General features: G+C 39.3%; 1 protein-coding gene across 2 annotated transcripts in view; it reads left to right on the forward strand.

Moving 5' to 3' along the window:
• The first annotated feature begins 442 nt into the window (after positions 1–442).
• The window catches only part of EPM2A (EPM2A glucan phosphatase, laforin), a 38,177-nt gene continuing 22,129 nt past the window's right edge, over positions 443–16,490 (forward strand). Inside the window, exons 1-3 of one of the 2 annotated variants that reach the window (XM_052671028.1) lie at positions 639–755; positions 4,824–4,961; positions 13,435–13,609. In XM_052671028.1, the coding sequence (XP_052526988.1) occupies positions 4,925–4,961; positions 13,435–13,609 (212 nt within the window). In that variant the 5' untranslated portion in view covers positions 639–755; positions 4,824–4,924. Of the gene's footprint in view, positions 756–4,823; positions 4,962–13,434; positions 13,610–16,490 lie in introns of both variants that reach the window. The other variant, XM_052671019.1, reaches the window with a different exon arrangement.

Here is a 16,490-nt window from a genome sequence, read left to right on the forward strand (position 1 = left end):
TCCATGCCCACCGCCCTCTGGCACAGAACCTTTCCCTAACCCCCAGCCGCCTGTCCCCTGACACAGCTCCATGCCGTTCGGTCAGAGGGTCGGATAGGTTGAGTTGGGTAGGGTAGGGCACAGCAGTTCAGCAGTTCAGCAGTTCAGCAGTTCAGATTTTCTGCCTGACTACTTTTCTGCCTGACCGCTTTAGGACTAACCAAATGTTAAAGCCTATTAATGAGGTAATTATCCTAAGGTCTCTTGAGCACTGACCAACCACCTCGCTAGGACCCTGCTCGAGTGCCTGGTCAGTCTATACCTAAACTCTGAGAGTGACACAAACCCTTAACGCGCGGGCAACTCCCAGACGTCCCCACCAAGTCCCAGCCGGAGCGCCCCGCCCGCCCCGGTCCCCCCGCCGGAAGTGAGGGTGCGGGGCGGCCCCTGGCGGCGGCACAGCTTCACTCCCCCCACCCCGTTGCCCGCTGTCCTCGGCCCGGCACGGCCCGCCATGCTGTTCCGCTTCGGCGTGGTGCTGCCGGCCCGCATAGCGGAGGGCGGTGGCGCGTTGCTGGTGGCCGGCTCGCGACCAGAGCTGGGCGAGTGGGACCCGCAGCGCGCCGTGCCCATGCAGCCGGCCCGGCCGGCCGCGGCGCTGGCGGCCCAGGAGCCGGTTCTGTGGTTGGGGGAGGTGCTGCTGCCGGACGAGGACACCGCCAGCCCTTTCTGGTACAAGTTCCTGCGGCGGGAAGGCGGCCAGCTGCTCTGGGAAGGTAAGGGCGGGGCCCGCCGCTCCGCCCCGCTGGAGCGGGCAGCGCGGGGTGGGGGTGGCAGCTGTTGTAGTGGGTCGGGCTGGGCAGCGGGAACTCAGTTTCCATGAGCTGTTCTTATAGATGCAAGGGTATTAAGCTGTAAGTTCACCTCTTGTCGCTGAGGATAGGATCAGACTTGGTGAATAGAAGGCAGGCGATTAAAGAATTCACTACGTTTTTAGCTGGTTTTGTAGTCCATGTAGAGAATAGCGTATTATAGAGCAGTTACTTCTCATCCTTTTCAGGGGTGCGGGTCACCCAGTTAAGCAGCCCTTCTCAGGTTGCCCAGAGAGGTGGTGGGAGCCCAGTCCTTGGAAACAGTCAAGGTCAGGCTGGACGGGGCTCTGAGCAACCTGATCAAGCTGTAGGTGTCCCTGTTCACTGCGGGGCACTTGGACCAAATAGCCTTTAAGGATCTCTTCCAGCTCAAATGATACTATGATTCTGTCAGAGGCTGAAACCTGAATGTCATCTCAACTATCGAGTTTGTTCTGGGAACGTAAAATTTACATCTTCAACCACTATTTATGTTGTGTACTAGTAATAGTTTTATTTAGTAGTTACAATAAACAGTATAATGCGCCTTAAAAAGCACTTTAATCGTGTCTTTCTTTTGCAGACATGCAGAAAAGTGAATTTAAGAAATAAAAATCTCAGCATCTGTCCCATGAAACAGAATTGGGTTGGTTTTTTTTTTGTTTTGTTTTGTTTTGGTTTGGTTTTTTTTTGAGGTGCCAAGTTCCATTGGTATATAAAGAGGTCTTCACCACACAGAATATAAAAACAGTATGTATTTTTTAAGAGAGTTGCAGACTGTTGAGAATCTGTAATTGTAAAGTGATGGTTACTGTTGAGTTCAGAACTATTGTTACCTCAAGGTGGTTGTCTATACCTGGGAGTGCATTTATTAAGCGTGGTAGGTTCTGTTTGCGCTAGTGCTGTTAATACAGTCTTAGAATTAAACTGTGTGGAATTTTGCTCTTGTCATTGTAAATGATCAGCAGTTTGAGTTAACTGCTTAGCTGGAACGTTAGAAAATAAAATGGAATATCACCCAAACTCAGAGAGGTTTTTTGTTTTGTTTTAATTTCTCTCATTCATATCAATTATTTTTTTCCAAAGTTGTTAGTTACAAAAGAAAACAAATACAACAACAAACAAACAAATGAACAAAAAAACCATTTGCTTAAATCCCTGAAACGTATTGCTCTTCATATAATAGATGAAGGGAGCTTAATGTTATTCTATCCAATAAAAAAAGAGACAGCAAGATAATGCTCATGCCGTATGTTTTAATGATTTTATCGAGCTGTAGATGGAAAGACAGGTTTGGATCTCATCTGGTTTTTATTGCAAAAATCACAGTTTGGAAAGGTGGTTTTTTTGTGTTTTTTGTTTTTTTTTTTTTTTTTTAATAGAACATCTGCAGTTTTGAAGACATAGTTGTGAGAGAGAGGAATGCACAGAACTACATTTGCTCTAAATTCTTCAAATCTATATGCTGAGGCTTTCATATGTAACTGCAGAAACTCCTGTCCAGATAGGGATGTGAAATAACACAAGTCATGAAAAATTGCTGTATTTAAGAAAATTACTTTTTTTTTTTTTTTTTTTCTTAAGTAATACTACAGCACCATACATTTTGAGTATAAAATTTAGTTCATCTTCACAGCATTCATTGTAATGGGAAAATGGGAACAGCAAATGAGGGTATTTGTGGAACTAGAAGAGTCAGAGCTGTGGGCCAGTGTTCTGTGGCTTTTGGGTTTTGTCAGATGGCTTGATAGGAAGTTGTAGGGTCAGGCTTGGCTAGTGGGAAGGTTGGTGGCTTGTATCCTGTGTCTTGAGAGAACTGGTTCCTCTCTGTAGGATTATGAGGTAGGAGAGGAGGCTGTTTGTTTCCCCAAAGGGTCAGATGTTTACAGTGTCCCAGGGTGATGACATTCACTCTGGTGTTCACCTGAGGCCTGTGCCTTAAAGCCATTGGGCTCTTCTAGCTCAAATTATGATTTCTGCATGTGCTGTGGTCCCAGAAATGTTTCTTTGGGAATGATAGTTTGCTTACTTGCAGTGAGTTCAGCCGAAAGGCCTGAAATTCAGGAAGATTAAGCGTGCTACAGTATTTATAGAAAACCAGGTGATGATGTTGAGCTTCAGAATCTGGAAGAGTTTTACTCATTAGAAAAGTAAAGGAATGTCCATACTATCTTCTTTTCAGCTACATCCTTTCTTTATTTCTGTACTCTGTTTTTGGTGTAGATTCTTCAGAATTGGATTTACGCATCTCTTTCGGTCTGGAAAGTAGAAGTACATTGTGCCTAATGTCAAAACCAAAGAAATACAAGATGGAGCTTATGGTTGCATTTATTTGCTTATTCATATGAGTTAATGCTTGAACACTAACAGTACTCCTTCCCCCCCTCCCACCTTTTTCTGTGGTCCAAATAAACTGTAGGTACTATGCAGGATAAATGTTCCATAAATCAACAGAGGAGATACTAAGGGTGTGCCCCAAACTGTTCTGAGATGCTGTAATATGGTCTCTTGGCACCTTAGCTTTTGAGAAGGGGAAAATAAGATTTTGATCCGTGTCCACATAACCATTAGTTTGATGTAGTGAGTTCTTGCTTGAAGCTTGACAAATGATACAGTAATACCGGTTAAGGCGAAGGAGCACAATAAACCTGGTTTCTAGCAATCTGTGTACCTGAACAGGGCATTATTCCATACAAAAAAAAACCCCAAAAAACAAAAACCAAAAACAAACAAACAAACAAACAAAAACCACATCAAAAAAAAAAAAACAAAAAACCAAAACCACATTATTTTTGGGGGTAGATGGTTATCTGTGATTTCTTAGAGGCCCACAGTTCAATTTAGAAGCCTCTGGCTCAGTATGTTGACCCTGGTATGGTCCTCTCCAGGGAACTGTGGCTCAGTGACTTTGTAGCTTCTCTTTATTTTGACTCTGGCTACTCATTTTCTAGAAAAAGTTGAAAAAACAATTTGTTGGGTAAGCTGTTTTATTCTAAGAATGAAGTAACTAAGGTTACTTAAGGCATAAGGAAATGTACTTTGATACATGTTTCTGTTAGAGCCTACCATGTTACACATTTCTCTCTCTTTAGACACATCATACCTCACCTTATTTTTTAATCTATTTATATATATATATTTTTTTTACACCTTTTTGCTCTTCTTTCTGCTACTGATTTCTTAGATGCCTTCTTAGTTTGCTGGATCTGCCTGCTCAGCTTGGTGCTGCAGGAGCTATGTTAGCTGTCTGGGGGCAAAGCCTGCGGTGCTGCCCCTGAGCCGTGCAGAGCAGAATTTAGGGTCTGTTGGGACTTCCCTGCCAGTGGCAGAACTCTTCACAGCAGGTGTTCTTACAGCTTAGTCCAGCTGCTCACAAAAATAGGCAAGTTATTTTTAAGTAAGTACTAATTCATTTTTTAGAGCGCAAACATGAAGCTGTCTTACTTCTCGGTTAACGTTTTTTCAGCCTCGTAATGGAGCTGTTTTATGCGGCGCTGCTCCCACTGGGTGTCGCCATTTTACCTGTGTATAGCTGCATACAGCCAGGGACTGCTTCTCTTCTTGCAACTGCTCGCAAATCTCATCATCATTTAGATGAGCATCATCTGTTCCACTTTTGAAAATAATGCAGGGTTTTATTTCCTTCCTCCATTCTCCAGTCTTGTTGTTATGAAAATAGTGTCCAGGAAGGAACAAAAAGCGCAGTAGGATGTTGGTTGCTGAATAATTGTGTAGAGCGTGTGTTTCATTCATGTGAGTCTGTTGCTTCCTGCACCATGCTACATGCTCGGGCACCTTTCAGATGTGAGGAAACTTTGTTATGAGTAAAACTGAATAATTTTGAAATCTGCTTCTGAATACAGCATGGTGAATGGAGAGAAGCTTTTGTTTACAAAGTACGGTAGCTGCTGGTCTTTTGTTCTTCAGCTCTCTCGACACACATAATGACATGATGAGTAATAAGTTTTTTCTTCCTTTCTGTCTGTATGTCAGCGTTAAGCAACTTAAGCTGAGCAGTCCACTGGAGATGTATAAAGCAACGGAGAGTTGCCCAAGAAACTGCAAAATTAGAAGAGTGAAAATAAGTATGTGCAATGGTATTTGCCAAATCCATACACATGACTTGGACAGGTATGTGCTGTTTCCTACCCACAGTGATAACTGCAGGACAGCTCTGGCTGATGTGAAAGGCTATTAAACATTTGTGATTGTAATGATAAAATTAAAATAAATGTATTGTTTGTGCAAATGCCTCACTTACCATTACTGCTGTCCCTCACTTCACTCCTTGTCTTCACTTCTAAGGGACAGCAGCATTCAGTGTGGGTCAAGAATTTATTTTCAGTGTTGAAAAGCATTGATCAGTAGAAAGAAAGGTAAATGGGATAATCTCTTGCTTAAGATTTTGCCATGGCTATGGTGTTGATGTAGCTTGTTTCCTGCCTATAATTTCGTGATCTATTCTGGTTTGTTATTAAGTAGCAAACTGTAATATACAGTACATATAATAAGGAATTTCAGGGCAGTTAAAGTATTCTACATTATGTATTTTGTTATTACCATCCATTATTTTATCATGGCATTTATTTAATTCTTATTTCCACCATCTGAGAAGTGTGTTTATTTCATGACTGAAATTCCCTTCGAGTTGCTGTTCTGTGGCTTAATCTATATCATCAGATTGGACATATGACTAAATGTCCTTAGTATAGCAGCAGCTCTCACTGTGAAACACCTGTGCTTAAGCAGTCTTAGAGAAATAAAACAGATGTTTTTGAAATTTGCCTCAGAAAGTTTTTATTTTCTCATTAAAAAAAAAAATCTTGTTGATAAACAGCATTAAGTGCTGAAGACGGCTTTCTTGTATACCATTTATTTGTAATTTTGTGATAATTAAAATCTATAAAAGAATGTTTCTGGGGTAGGCTAACAGACTAAAGAAATCTTGATTTAAATCTGGATTTTAATAAGATTTTAAACTTATTTTGTTGGTTACGTGTATCAGTCCACAAAATGAGAAATTGAATCATCTTGATTTTAGTCTCGCAAAAAATAAGCTCACCATGAAATGGTCTTCTGATTTTTGGATACTTTTAGGGGATTAGCACATGCAAGGAAACATTTCTAAAAACCCAACCAGGCATGAACAAGGAGTTAGTGAGCTAGTGTGGCAAATTAACAATTTTCTTTTGAGCACCATTATATATTTAAGCAGTACAAGAAATATACCTACTGTTTTCTGCATCTAAAGGGAGGACAGATTAGTGACAACAGAAAAGGCATTAAAAAGCAGAGTGGGTGTACCTTTATTAAGCATGCAAGTAACGATTAGTATGTGAAATACAGAATTCAAATGTGTTCTTGGCAGTATTTGTCTGAGATATGAAAATAAAGGCCAGCCATGCAGGAGCTTTGCTTGGATTCTTGAAAGATGGGACTTCTGTCTAAGGGTCTGTGACAGACTCAGACTGGGTAAAACTGTCTGGGTAAATTCCAGGGAAACTCAGCTTCTCATATCTCTGTTTTTTAGCAATCAGTAGCAATTCAGACTTGGTGGAATTGAGACAGGTCATATTTCCAGATGTGGGAGGTTGAATGTCTTTCTGACTGACAGTAGAGGGACTTCTGTGGCAGAATCTGATGTAAAGGATAAGTAAATCTCAGTATTGCAAGTGTAGTGGTGGAAGTCCAGTTACAGTAATGTCTGATAATGACATTGCACAGCAGCATAAGAGAACTTGACTATTTTCTCCACTGTCATATAGATATGAAAGGTAAAGAACGTAGCAAATACTTAGGCTTTTAAATTCTTCATTTCAGAAGTTTTTAAGTGTTTCCTTTGGTTCCCATTGCTTTATTGTTCCAATAAAACCAAAAAACAACAACAACAAAAATCACCCAAGCTTCTGTTCCTTAATACCTCTCCGTTTCCCTACATCAAGAATATTTATATCACATCATATCATAGAATGGCCTGGATTGAAAAGGACCACAATGATCACCTGGTTTCAACCCTCTTGCTATGTGCAGAGTTGCCAACCACGAGAGCAGGCTGCCCAGAGCCACATCCAGCCTGGCCTTGAATGCTTACAATGTTATTAAACTCTTCCAGTGGAATTTCTAAGCATGAACTTGAGGTATTCCTTTACCTTGTTAAAGGAGAGTTAGTTTAATATTTCAGGTTATTTGTAGTATTTAAGTATAGTTAAAATTTGAGTCATGCAAAAGTTATGACAAACATTAGAAGAAAGTTTTTGCTCTCACTGATTTGAAAGTAAGTGATCTGAAAATTACCTGACTACTTTCTTTTTGGATTTGTTCATTGCCATTGAAGCTAATGTGTGTATCCAAGTCATTTAAATAGCCCTGTGGTTTTTCAAAGCTGGTGGTGAACTGAGTAGTAAGCCGGCCTTTTTGGACTTTGGAAGTTTGGAAAAGGAATTCATGTGGTTTAGGATCTGTCTAAGGCAAGGATAAGATACACAGCACTTCTATAGCCATTGTGTGCCTTGTAGTTTCTACATACCCACTTCCTTCACATCATAAAACATAAAAATTAAAACAGCTACCAAGTAGCAGCACAACAAGCTGGTAGCTGGCAGGACTGTGGCTAGACAATACATGAAACAGCTTTGCTGTAAAGCCACTGTCTGCAGAGACAGTGGAAGAGTTAATCTCATATTTTCTTCGTTCATTCATGTGTTTTTCTTCAGGACACTTACTGGTGTTGAGAAATTTTGTCATCTTAGATTTTGCTCATTATCTTTTAAGATCAAGCTGATAATTTTACCGTTGTGACTCTTCCAAATCATGATACAGTCTGTGTGCAATTTTATGAAGATGAATATACTGTTGGCATTTTGTTGCATTATGTTTTTTTCACACCTACAGCACAGCTGTAATACGATAAAAACTGCAAGTTTTTCCTTGTATTCTGTTACTGCTTGCTGTTAGTTTCAATCTCAGAAAATTTTCTTCTGGTTCCTACTAATCTACTTCTGATCCTTGATCTTTGGACATCTTATTCTTATATCTTCTTTTGTTTTTCCTTTGTTTTATTCTTGTTTCAGTCTCTCGCCAGTGCCGTTTTTCAGCTACAAGGGGGACTTTTTAAAAATTAAAACGATAATAATAAATGTTTGTTTGTTTGTACAGCCAGCTTCTTTCATATAGCACTTTGATCATCCTTCATATGCGTTAAGCCAGAAGCCATATGTGCAGTTGTGCAGATTTGTTCAGAAGAGCACTCTGAAGCTCAGACTGTAAGCATGGCTGATTCCTTTGTTCTTTAGTAATTCCCTGGATTAGCAGATTCCACTGAGCAAATGTGAGCAGTAGGAAGAGCAACAAGTAGGTTACAAAACCAGTGGGACTTTATAACTTAACCCTTAGAAACTTGTTTTTCATTTCTCTTTTTGATAAGCACTTTAGCCGTGAAGAGTCACAAAACTGGAATTCAAACAAAATCATTCTAGACTTTAAAGAGAAAGAGTGCTACACTACCCTATCATTTAAACTAGGTCCTGTATCTCTGAGTTTCTCTTGTTCTTTAATTAGGAATGCCCAAATGATTGAATAACAAGAGATTCTGTACTGTTTAGGTGATTAGCTCACCCTTTTTCATAGGTAAATTATACGTTTTTCAAATTGTTCGTGTATTTGCCTCCCAAAAATAAATAATGGAATCAGTGTTTTGCCACTTGAGGAAGAAAACTCATTATGATTTTTCATATATAGTTTGGCTGTAAAAACGTGTCCTTCCTATTGTGTATTGTCCTTTCTCAAAGTACATTTGTATTTGCCTTCTTTTCTCTAAAGATGAACAGTGGAAAGTGGATTTTATTTTATTTGTATTTTATCTATGAAAAAGGAAGTTTAAACGTTATTTAAATCCTCCCAAATCATTGAGGATGCACAATATTTTACTGACTTTACAAATTAAAATTCCACTCAAATAATTGCTTTCTGTAAAAAGTACCTGAAAACCTGCCTAGCGATCTGGTGCAGGTTCTGTGAGCAACCTGTGAGAAAGTGGCATTTAGTTCTGAGACCCATTTTCTTGTTCTCTTGCAAATGCTGTTGTGGGGGCATACACCTACTCTGCTTGAGCCGATTAAGTGAGAGCTGTGATGATTTCTCACTCTTGGAGACTGCTAGAGTCATGGGGAGTTCATTCAAAGTAGCTTGAAGTTTTCATACAAGTTCTGGGTAAGCTTGGAGATAACAGCCAGTGTGAGGGAACAGTTGCATTTACATGGACAAAGGGTTCCTTTTGATGAGAATTTGCCTTGTATCCTACCTAAGGATTTTGCATTATGCAGTTATGCTCAGCACCAGCACGTTTCAAAGTGTTTTCCTACTAGCAGAATGAAGTCTAGAGTATCCAGCTTGTAATTGGGAGCCTAAATTTGCTCGATCTCCACATGGGACTGGCCAGTGGTGCAGGATTTATTGCTTGTGAAGATGTGATTTGCACTTGCAGTCCTGGAAGTGTATTGGATTGTAGTAAATTAAACCCAGGGTCTCCTTTGTTTGTGCTAGGCCACAGAAGGAATGAAGGCCCAGGCACACTCTGACAGGCAAGGTTGCTCAGAGTGATCAGATAGCTTTCTCAGCTTGTATTGTACGTCTGAGCTTCAGATACAAAGACTAAATTTCAGCAGTAGGCCTTTGCTGTAGCTAACTGACTTTATGAAATGCTTTGAGAAATGAGTAAGTAATACTTTGTGCTGCATGTACCATTTCTGTTTGGAATGCTGCTGACTGACTTAGTGAAGTCACTTAGAAGATCTAATGTGAGCTGGGATGGAGGGGTTAAGTAGAATAGGAAGTTGATGTGGATATGAACAGCTTCAGTCATGAGCTCATGTCTAGACTCTGTGCGTGAGTAGTCTGATGGCACTTCTTTCTGCCCTGGCCACTTTTCTCTCTGGTGCTTAAGCAGGATGAAAGAAGTTAAAAAGGGCAGCGACACATTCTCAGTGCACTCAGATTCAAATTCTGCTAAGCTTGATACCGTTGCCTTCATCATAGTTTATTTCCTTCCAAACCAACAAGCTACTAATCAACCACACTGTTCAAACAAACAACTGGGCCAGAGTGAGGAAGTAGTGGTCTTTTAGTTCTGTTACTTGTAGCTTGGAACAGTCCTATGCTGCAACTAGTCAAATCCAGAAAATAATTTTTTTGGTCTATAGTGGCAAGAGAGGGGAGAGTAAGTGTTTCACATGCTGTACCAAAGTTTTATCCTGCCTCTGGTAGCTATTTTATTCTTTGCACAAACTCCTCCTGTGCTTCTGAGAGGTCTTGAGCTGGGTCTTTGGAGTCTGAGAGCGATAGGGTTGATTGACTTTCTCATAAATGAGATGGAAGGAGCTTGCTGTATTAGAGGGTAAGCTGAAACTAAGGCATGGTACGGCTGAGCGTACCATGAGGTTGAAGCACCTTGCTTCAAACAGAGGATGCTCGTGGTAAACAGTTCATAGAAACAGGGCTGGAGAAGGAAGGATTGAAGGTTGTGTAGTTAATGTTTTTTGCTCATCCCCCAAGCTATGCCTGTTTTCATAGTTGAATGTGTTCTGCAAATGTATAATAGAACGTGTAACAAAAAAAAATGTAAGTGGTCCTAATTGTTTTCTATTTGAAGAACTGTTTATGATCAGTTAACTTGAATAAAAGCTGGATTTAATTGGCTGACTTTTATTTTTATATTAAATGACTCTGTGAGATAAAAGTTAAGAGATTTCAATCCCTTCTATAGGAGCTCTAAATTATCATTTCACATTTTGCCTCCAAATCTGCAGTGTGGCTGTACATAAAAAACTGTTGCATCGTTGTTTCACAGCAACCAGAAAAATTAGAGTTTTCCTTTTGCAAACTCTGCTAGCAGATGCATAGTGTAAACTGTGATAAAACAATGTTCACTTTTCTAAAAACTTGTTTCTAAACTGCATCTTGTGAAGCAAGTGGTGGCAGGAAGCACTTGTGTGGGAAGTAGGATCTGTTGGGTGTTACCAGGGTAGTGAGATCTTGGTCGCTTGTGCCAAGAATTTCATTCTTTCATAACTCGTGGAAGAGGGATTTGGCATTTAGTGTTCTAAGCAACTCACTACGATCCTTTTTTTTCTTTCTTCCTTCCCCATAGTAATATTCTTTTAATTGTGGTTATTATTTTCCCTTCCTGTCTGAAATCATCTTGCTGTATTTGTTTTTGTATTCATTTTGTTTTGCAGCCACTGTATTTCAGTAAGAAAGGTGTTAATTCATAGATTAGTACGTAATGTTAAGAGAAGTAAAGAGCTATGCAGTTCTCATGAAAAGTGCTATGAATGCAAGTTGTTATTGCATACTCAAGTATTAAAATGAAAACAGAAATACAGAGATTCTTGTTTGAATATAGGCCACAGCAGGAAGGTGATGTTGAGTGGTGCAGAAAAATCAACAGTGATAAATAACAGTTAAAGAAGGGAGCTTTTCAGAATGAGAATTGACAAAATCTGTGTAAGGAACAAACAAGGCAAATGTCTATAGTGACAGTTTACTCCTGGCTTTGCTGTGTGTGATTGTAGGCTAGATAAGGAAATGAATCGTGGTGAAGGTAAAAAGATCACAAGGCATGGAGGCTGCTGCCATTTAAGAGAATAGATGATAGAGAAGAAAGGAGGAAGAGAGCTGAGAATTGAAGCCGAAAGAGGAGGATGGACTATGGAACTGGCAAACAGTAGTATGTGAGCCTCATGCTGAAGCAACTGGAAATGGGCAACTGTAAGGTATCTAGTGATGCAGTTGTGACCACAGATTTGAAGAGTGAGAAGATTTCCATGTCTTATGGGGCTTACTAGCATCTTAGGGAGAGGAGAAATTAAGAGGGGGAGAATGTGCTTTGATTGCCAGATCCACCTCTTCCCACACCTTGTTTAAGGGTTGGCAGTGGAGGTGAGGGCATCTCTTGCCAGAGATCCCTGCCTACCTGAGATCTTCCAAAGGTAAGCAGCTCTTTACCTTTATTTCTGCATCCATGGCTGCAGCGTTTGGGCTCATTCTCATTTTCTGTAACCAAAGACTTTGCCACCCTGCAATTATTGTCCTACTATAGCATACAAGTACAGAAAGAGAAAATGGTCTTCTGCCTACTATTTTCTTTTTTCTTGGTTGGTAAGTAATGGTATTTTACAATATAATAAAGAATGCTGTATTGTATCTGGAAATAAGGAGTTTTTTTCAGCTTTATAATTAAATGTTTGTCTTATTCTCTAATCATTACATCTCCTAAAATGCTCTTTAGAAAATTTCTTATGAATGATGCTTGGAAGCATTTACATGATATTGAAGGCATTCCTGCAGGCATCACTTTACTCCAGAATGTTCTAACATTATTAATAATAAGTGTAGTAAGTGTAGCAAGTTTACATTAAAAGCAAGCCTCAGACCAGGTCATTTTTAATCAGTGCAACAATTCCTACATGGCAGTCAGTGTTACAATAAACCTGTAAAAATTGAGAGGGAAGAATATACATGTACTGGACTTTTGGAGGCTAGATAACCTTTTCATTGCTGACATGAGCCTATTCATTTTAGATTGCTTACTGTGGCATGGTATTGAAAATTGGTTGCCTGTAATAAAGCTCAGATTTGATGTAAGATAAGTTAGAGGGATAATGGGTGATATTGGATAACAGTAATAAAAATTTCTTACTTTACTCAAGATCATTTAAGGTAATAGTGCTCACTTGTTACAGGTGTAACAGTCTCTTTCTGGATCACCTTGGGGAACTTTTCCTGTATACAGTGAGACTCCGAAAAGTACAAAGCAGTCATTTATTGGCTAGCAAACATAAAAGACAAGTAGGATGTAATGGGCTTCCAGGCTAGGCATTAGCATGCTTGTGATCCCCCAGGAGGATAGCTGCAGAGTCTTTGCTGGCCAGGCAGAGCCTGGAGGAGAGGTGGTCTTCAGTGCTTCTAAGTTGCTGTCTTCCACCTGCTTACTTTTTCTTCCTGTAAGATTTTTATACCATTTATGTCAATGATTTTTCTTTCTAATCCTTGTCTGGAATCAATCCAGCCTTGACAGTCCTACCTTCTTTTTTGCACTTGTACCTCTCTTATCATGCATGGCTGTGCTGTGTATTTTCTCCAAGGTCTGTCTCATAGCTTAGCTCATTTCCTTGGAAGTCTAGGCAGGGTTATGAAGCTGTGCTGTATCAGTGCTAGACCTTGAATCACAGAAAGCTGAACCCTGGAGAGACAGATCACACAGCAGAAATGTTACATGCTGAGGTCAAATATTATCAAACATTAGATAAGGAACTTAAATGAAATTAATTATTCCTGAACTCCTGAGTGCTACAGTTCATTACTTGGGAACCTGATAGAGTTCTAATGTTGTCTTTAATTCATTCACTACAATTGATTGTAATGTTGAATGTTTTGAGGCCATACTTGTGTTCTAGTTTATTTCAGGTGTTAATCATGTGTTCTAGAAATGCAGCAAACAGGCAGCAAACACTACTTCTTGCCTTAAATGCTCAGTTTGCATCTCCCGCAGATCTTTTTTAAAATTTTCTGGATACACCACCTGCAACTGTCCTTTCTTGTGTTCTAGGTAATGGGCCTCATCATGATCGAAGTTGTGTTTACAACCGGAGCAACATAGTTGATGGAGTTTACTGCCTTCCGATAGCGCACTGGATTGAAGTGTCCGGACATACTGATGAGATGAAACATACGACTGACTTCTATTTTAATATTGCAGGACATCAAGCTATCCATTACTCAAGGTAAAAGATAAGTCTGAGACTTGTCTAGTGTCAAATATTGAAACAGGGAATCAACACGACATCAGAAAACCTTGAATTAGAAGCAACAAATGGCAGCAGTTCCTCAGAAAATCTGAACAAAGATTAAGCACCTCTTTGCAATTAGATATCGTGTTTTTGCAATAAAAAGGGGGGATTCTGTATTCAAGAACACCTGCAGCCTATGAGGAGCTATTAGTTGTGTCACATAAGAAAATGTTTATCTCAGTAATTTAGTGTTCGTAAATATACATCTATATAATAAATGTGTGTGTTGGGGATTATTTTGCTGAAGTACATAATTTGGGGAAAAATATATAGGGTGTCATATTATTGCTTATGTGTGAAAGCAGTGGCAATTAGTGACAGCCCTTATAGGTATGTGTATGCATCTCAAACATAGTGTGTGATCTTGTTTCTTCAAAAAAAAAAAAAAAAAAAAAAGCTAAAATTTAAGGATGTCTTAGAATTTATGTTCTTCCCTGGAGTTCTGTAGAGTCCAACTGATTCCCACAGCTTTTTGAGTCTAGAAGACTGATGTAAGCTTGGATTCTCATAATCATAGCTTGTCTTTGAAGTACTGGGTTCAAGAAGTGCTGCTAGAGCCACTGCTTTGTGAGGGAAAGCAGAATGAGAAGATACAAAGACCTCCAAAGCATGCACTGAAAAAATCTGTCATGTCTCACTGCTGACTCACCAGTGAAGCCTGCTGGCCTGAATTAGGAGCCAGCAATACTTGAACTGAAGATAGTATGCACCCTTTGGGGCTGCACATAAAGCAGAGGTTGTTTTTAGAGCAGCAGCCTTAATACTGGTGGCTGGCAATATGCACCAAGGATTTGGGGATCATTTGTAGTTTTGTCCCTGTCTCCAGTTCTGGATGTGGTAAGAGATTTTGATTAACAGTGGTTGCATTGCTGGCAACCCTGATATGGCACTTGGTGCTGATGTTGGCTATTGAGTGGGTTAATGATCCTAAAGGGTAACCTATTGTTTGAAGAAGTCAAAGTCTGTACTTTCACTGAGTCTTGACGTTCCTTTTTGTGAATTTCTCTGGATTACTCTTTTGGCTACTCTAGCTTTACTGTCTTGTCCTGTGCTGTTTTGTTTGAACTCTGACAGAATGGAGCAGAATTTTTTTGTCATGAGACTTGCAGTGAACAAGGGAAAGATATTTTTTTTTCCACTTGGTATCTTTTGGAGTATTACAGATTCATAAACACTGTTAGGCATATGCAGGTATGCATGTGACTTGGTACTGTTTCCTGGAGACTCCCTCAAGCTATGTAATACTCCTGACAGAGTGTTATCTGTATCTTAAGCATTCATTTCCAGCGTCCTGTCAGAGAAATGATCTCGTTTCCTCCAAAACAGAAACTTGTCAATCCCAAATAATCTTCACTTGGCAGAGAAAGTTTATGAGAAAGAGGAACAGCTGTCAGAAGGAGCATACATAAGCACCAAAGGCTAACTTATCTTCCTTCCCAGAGGCAGCAGTGATTCATTTAATACTGCCTTATCTGCATGCCTGTATGTTTCCAAAATGAGGAAAAACCTGCAGGTTGCACTAAAGAATATTTTGAGTAAATTTTCTGTGTTAGGTAGTCATTTCCCAATGAGTATCTCCTCAGTTTGCCTCTCACATACACATATCTCCATTGCAAGACAGTATTATATATAAAGCTTCAGTAAGTAATTCTTATCTCATATCTTTCAGCTTTATTAAGTGAGCATATCTTGTAACAGGGCTATTGCATAATTATTAATACTTTGAAGATACGTAGCCTTAAATGACTTTTTAGTTATTAACAGCTGGGTACAGATTCACATGCCCAATCATTTTAACAAAGCAGCCTAATGCTATTGGCTAATTTTTTTTGTTTGTTTGAACAGTTAAAGTGAGCTGATAAAAATTCTTGTATTTTTTTACAGTGGATATTAGCATCAAGAAAACACGAAAAAAAAAACAAACGACACAAGCAAATGAAACCAAAGAACAAGTCCCTTTGTGTTGACAGCTGAAAGCTCGCTGTATGGTCTGGTCTTAGTTCCCTCTGAGATAATATTTTCTGATGTTATTAGGTACCAGTATTATGGGGATCTTTAGGAGCATGAATTCTGAATAATTCCACCAGCTGTAAGATCTTTATATAGCAGTGGTAGCTGGAAAGAAGTTTGTTATCAGGGAAGACTTTTGACATCGTACTGATCTGTTACACTAAATAGGATTGCTGTGTGCAAATCAGGTGGAGAGGAAAGTTTATCTCCATCAAAATGACCTCCCATGTGAGCTGCTTAAATGCTTGCCATCTGTCTAATCACAATGATTAAAAGTAGTTGTTCTTAGCTTCACTACCACCTTATTTCTTCAAAAAACTTGTGCTTAAATTTTAAATGATATGTAGCATTATGAGATGTTGTTGGAAGTCGTTCTGAACAATGCTGAGGCTGACAGCTTTGAGGAATCATACTTATCTTAATGATGTGTGTATGTACTCACTCCATAAATGAGTGAACTTATATTTAAATGCACATTTCGAAAACTCAGTTTGTACTGATCACTCAGGTTAGTGTCCACTTGTTTTGGAAATATAATGATGTGCATTACTTAAATCTGATTCAGAAAAAATAACAGTCCTTTTCTCTTTTGTGTTAAGTATTAATGCAATAAGGACAGAAGAGTTAATTTAGGACACGGTCATTTTTCAAATATGAGTTATTGTCCTCTTTTTTTGGGAGAAGATGGCTTCAGAAAATCTCTAAAAATGGGTCATTTCAGCACTGTTTAAATTCCATTTGTGAAAGATGGAATTTCCTAATTTGAAGATGTTGCATGTCTTAATATTTATTAAAAATAACTCTG

Source organism: Tympanuchus pallidicinctus, unplaced genomic scaffold, assembly GCF_026119805.1.
Source record: "Tympanuchus pallidicinctus isolate F22 unplaced genomic scaffold, pur_lepc_1.0 scaffold1, whole genome shotgun sequence".
NCBI classification, from domain to species: Eukaryota; Metazoa; Chordata; class Aves; order Galliformes; family Phasianidae; genus Tympanuchus; species Tympanuchus pallidicinctus.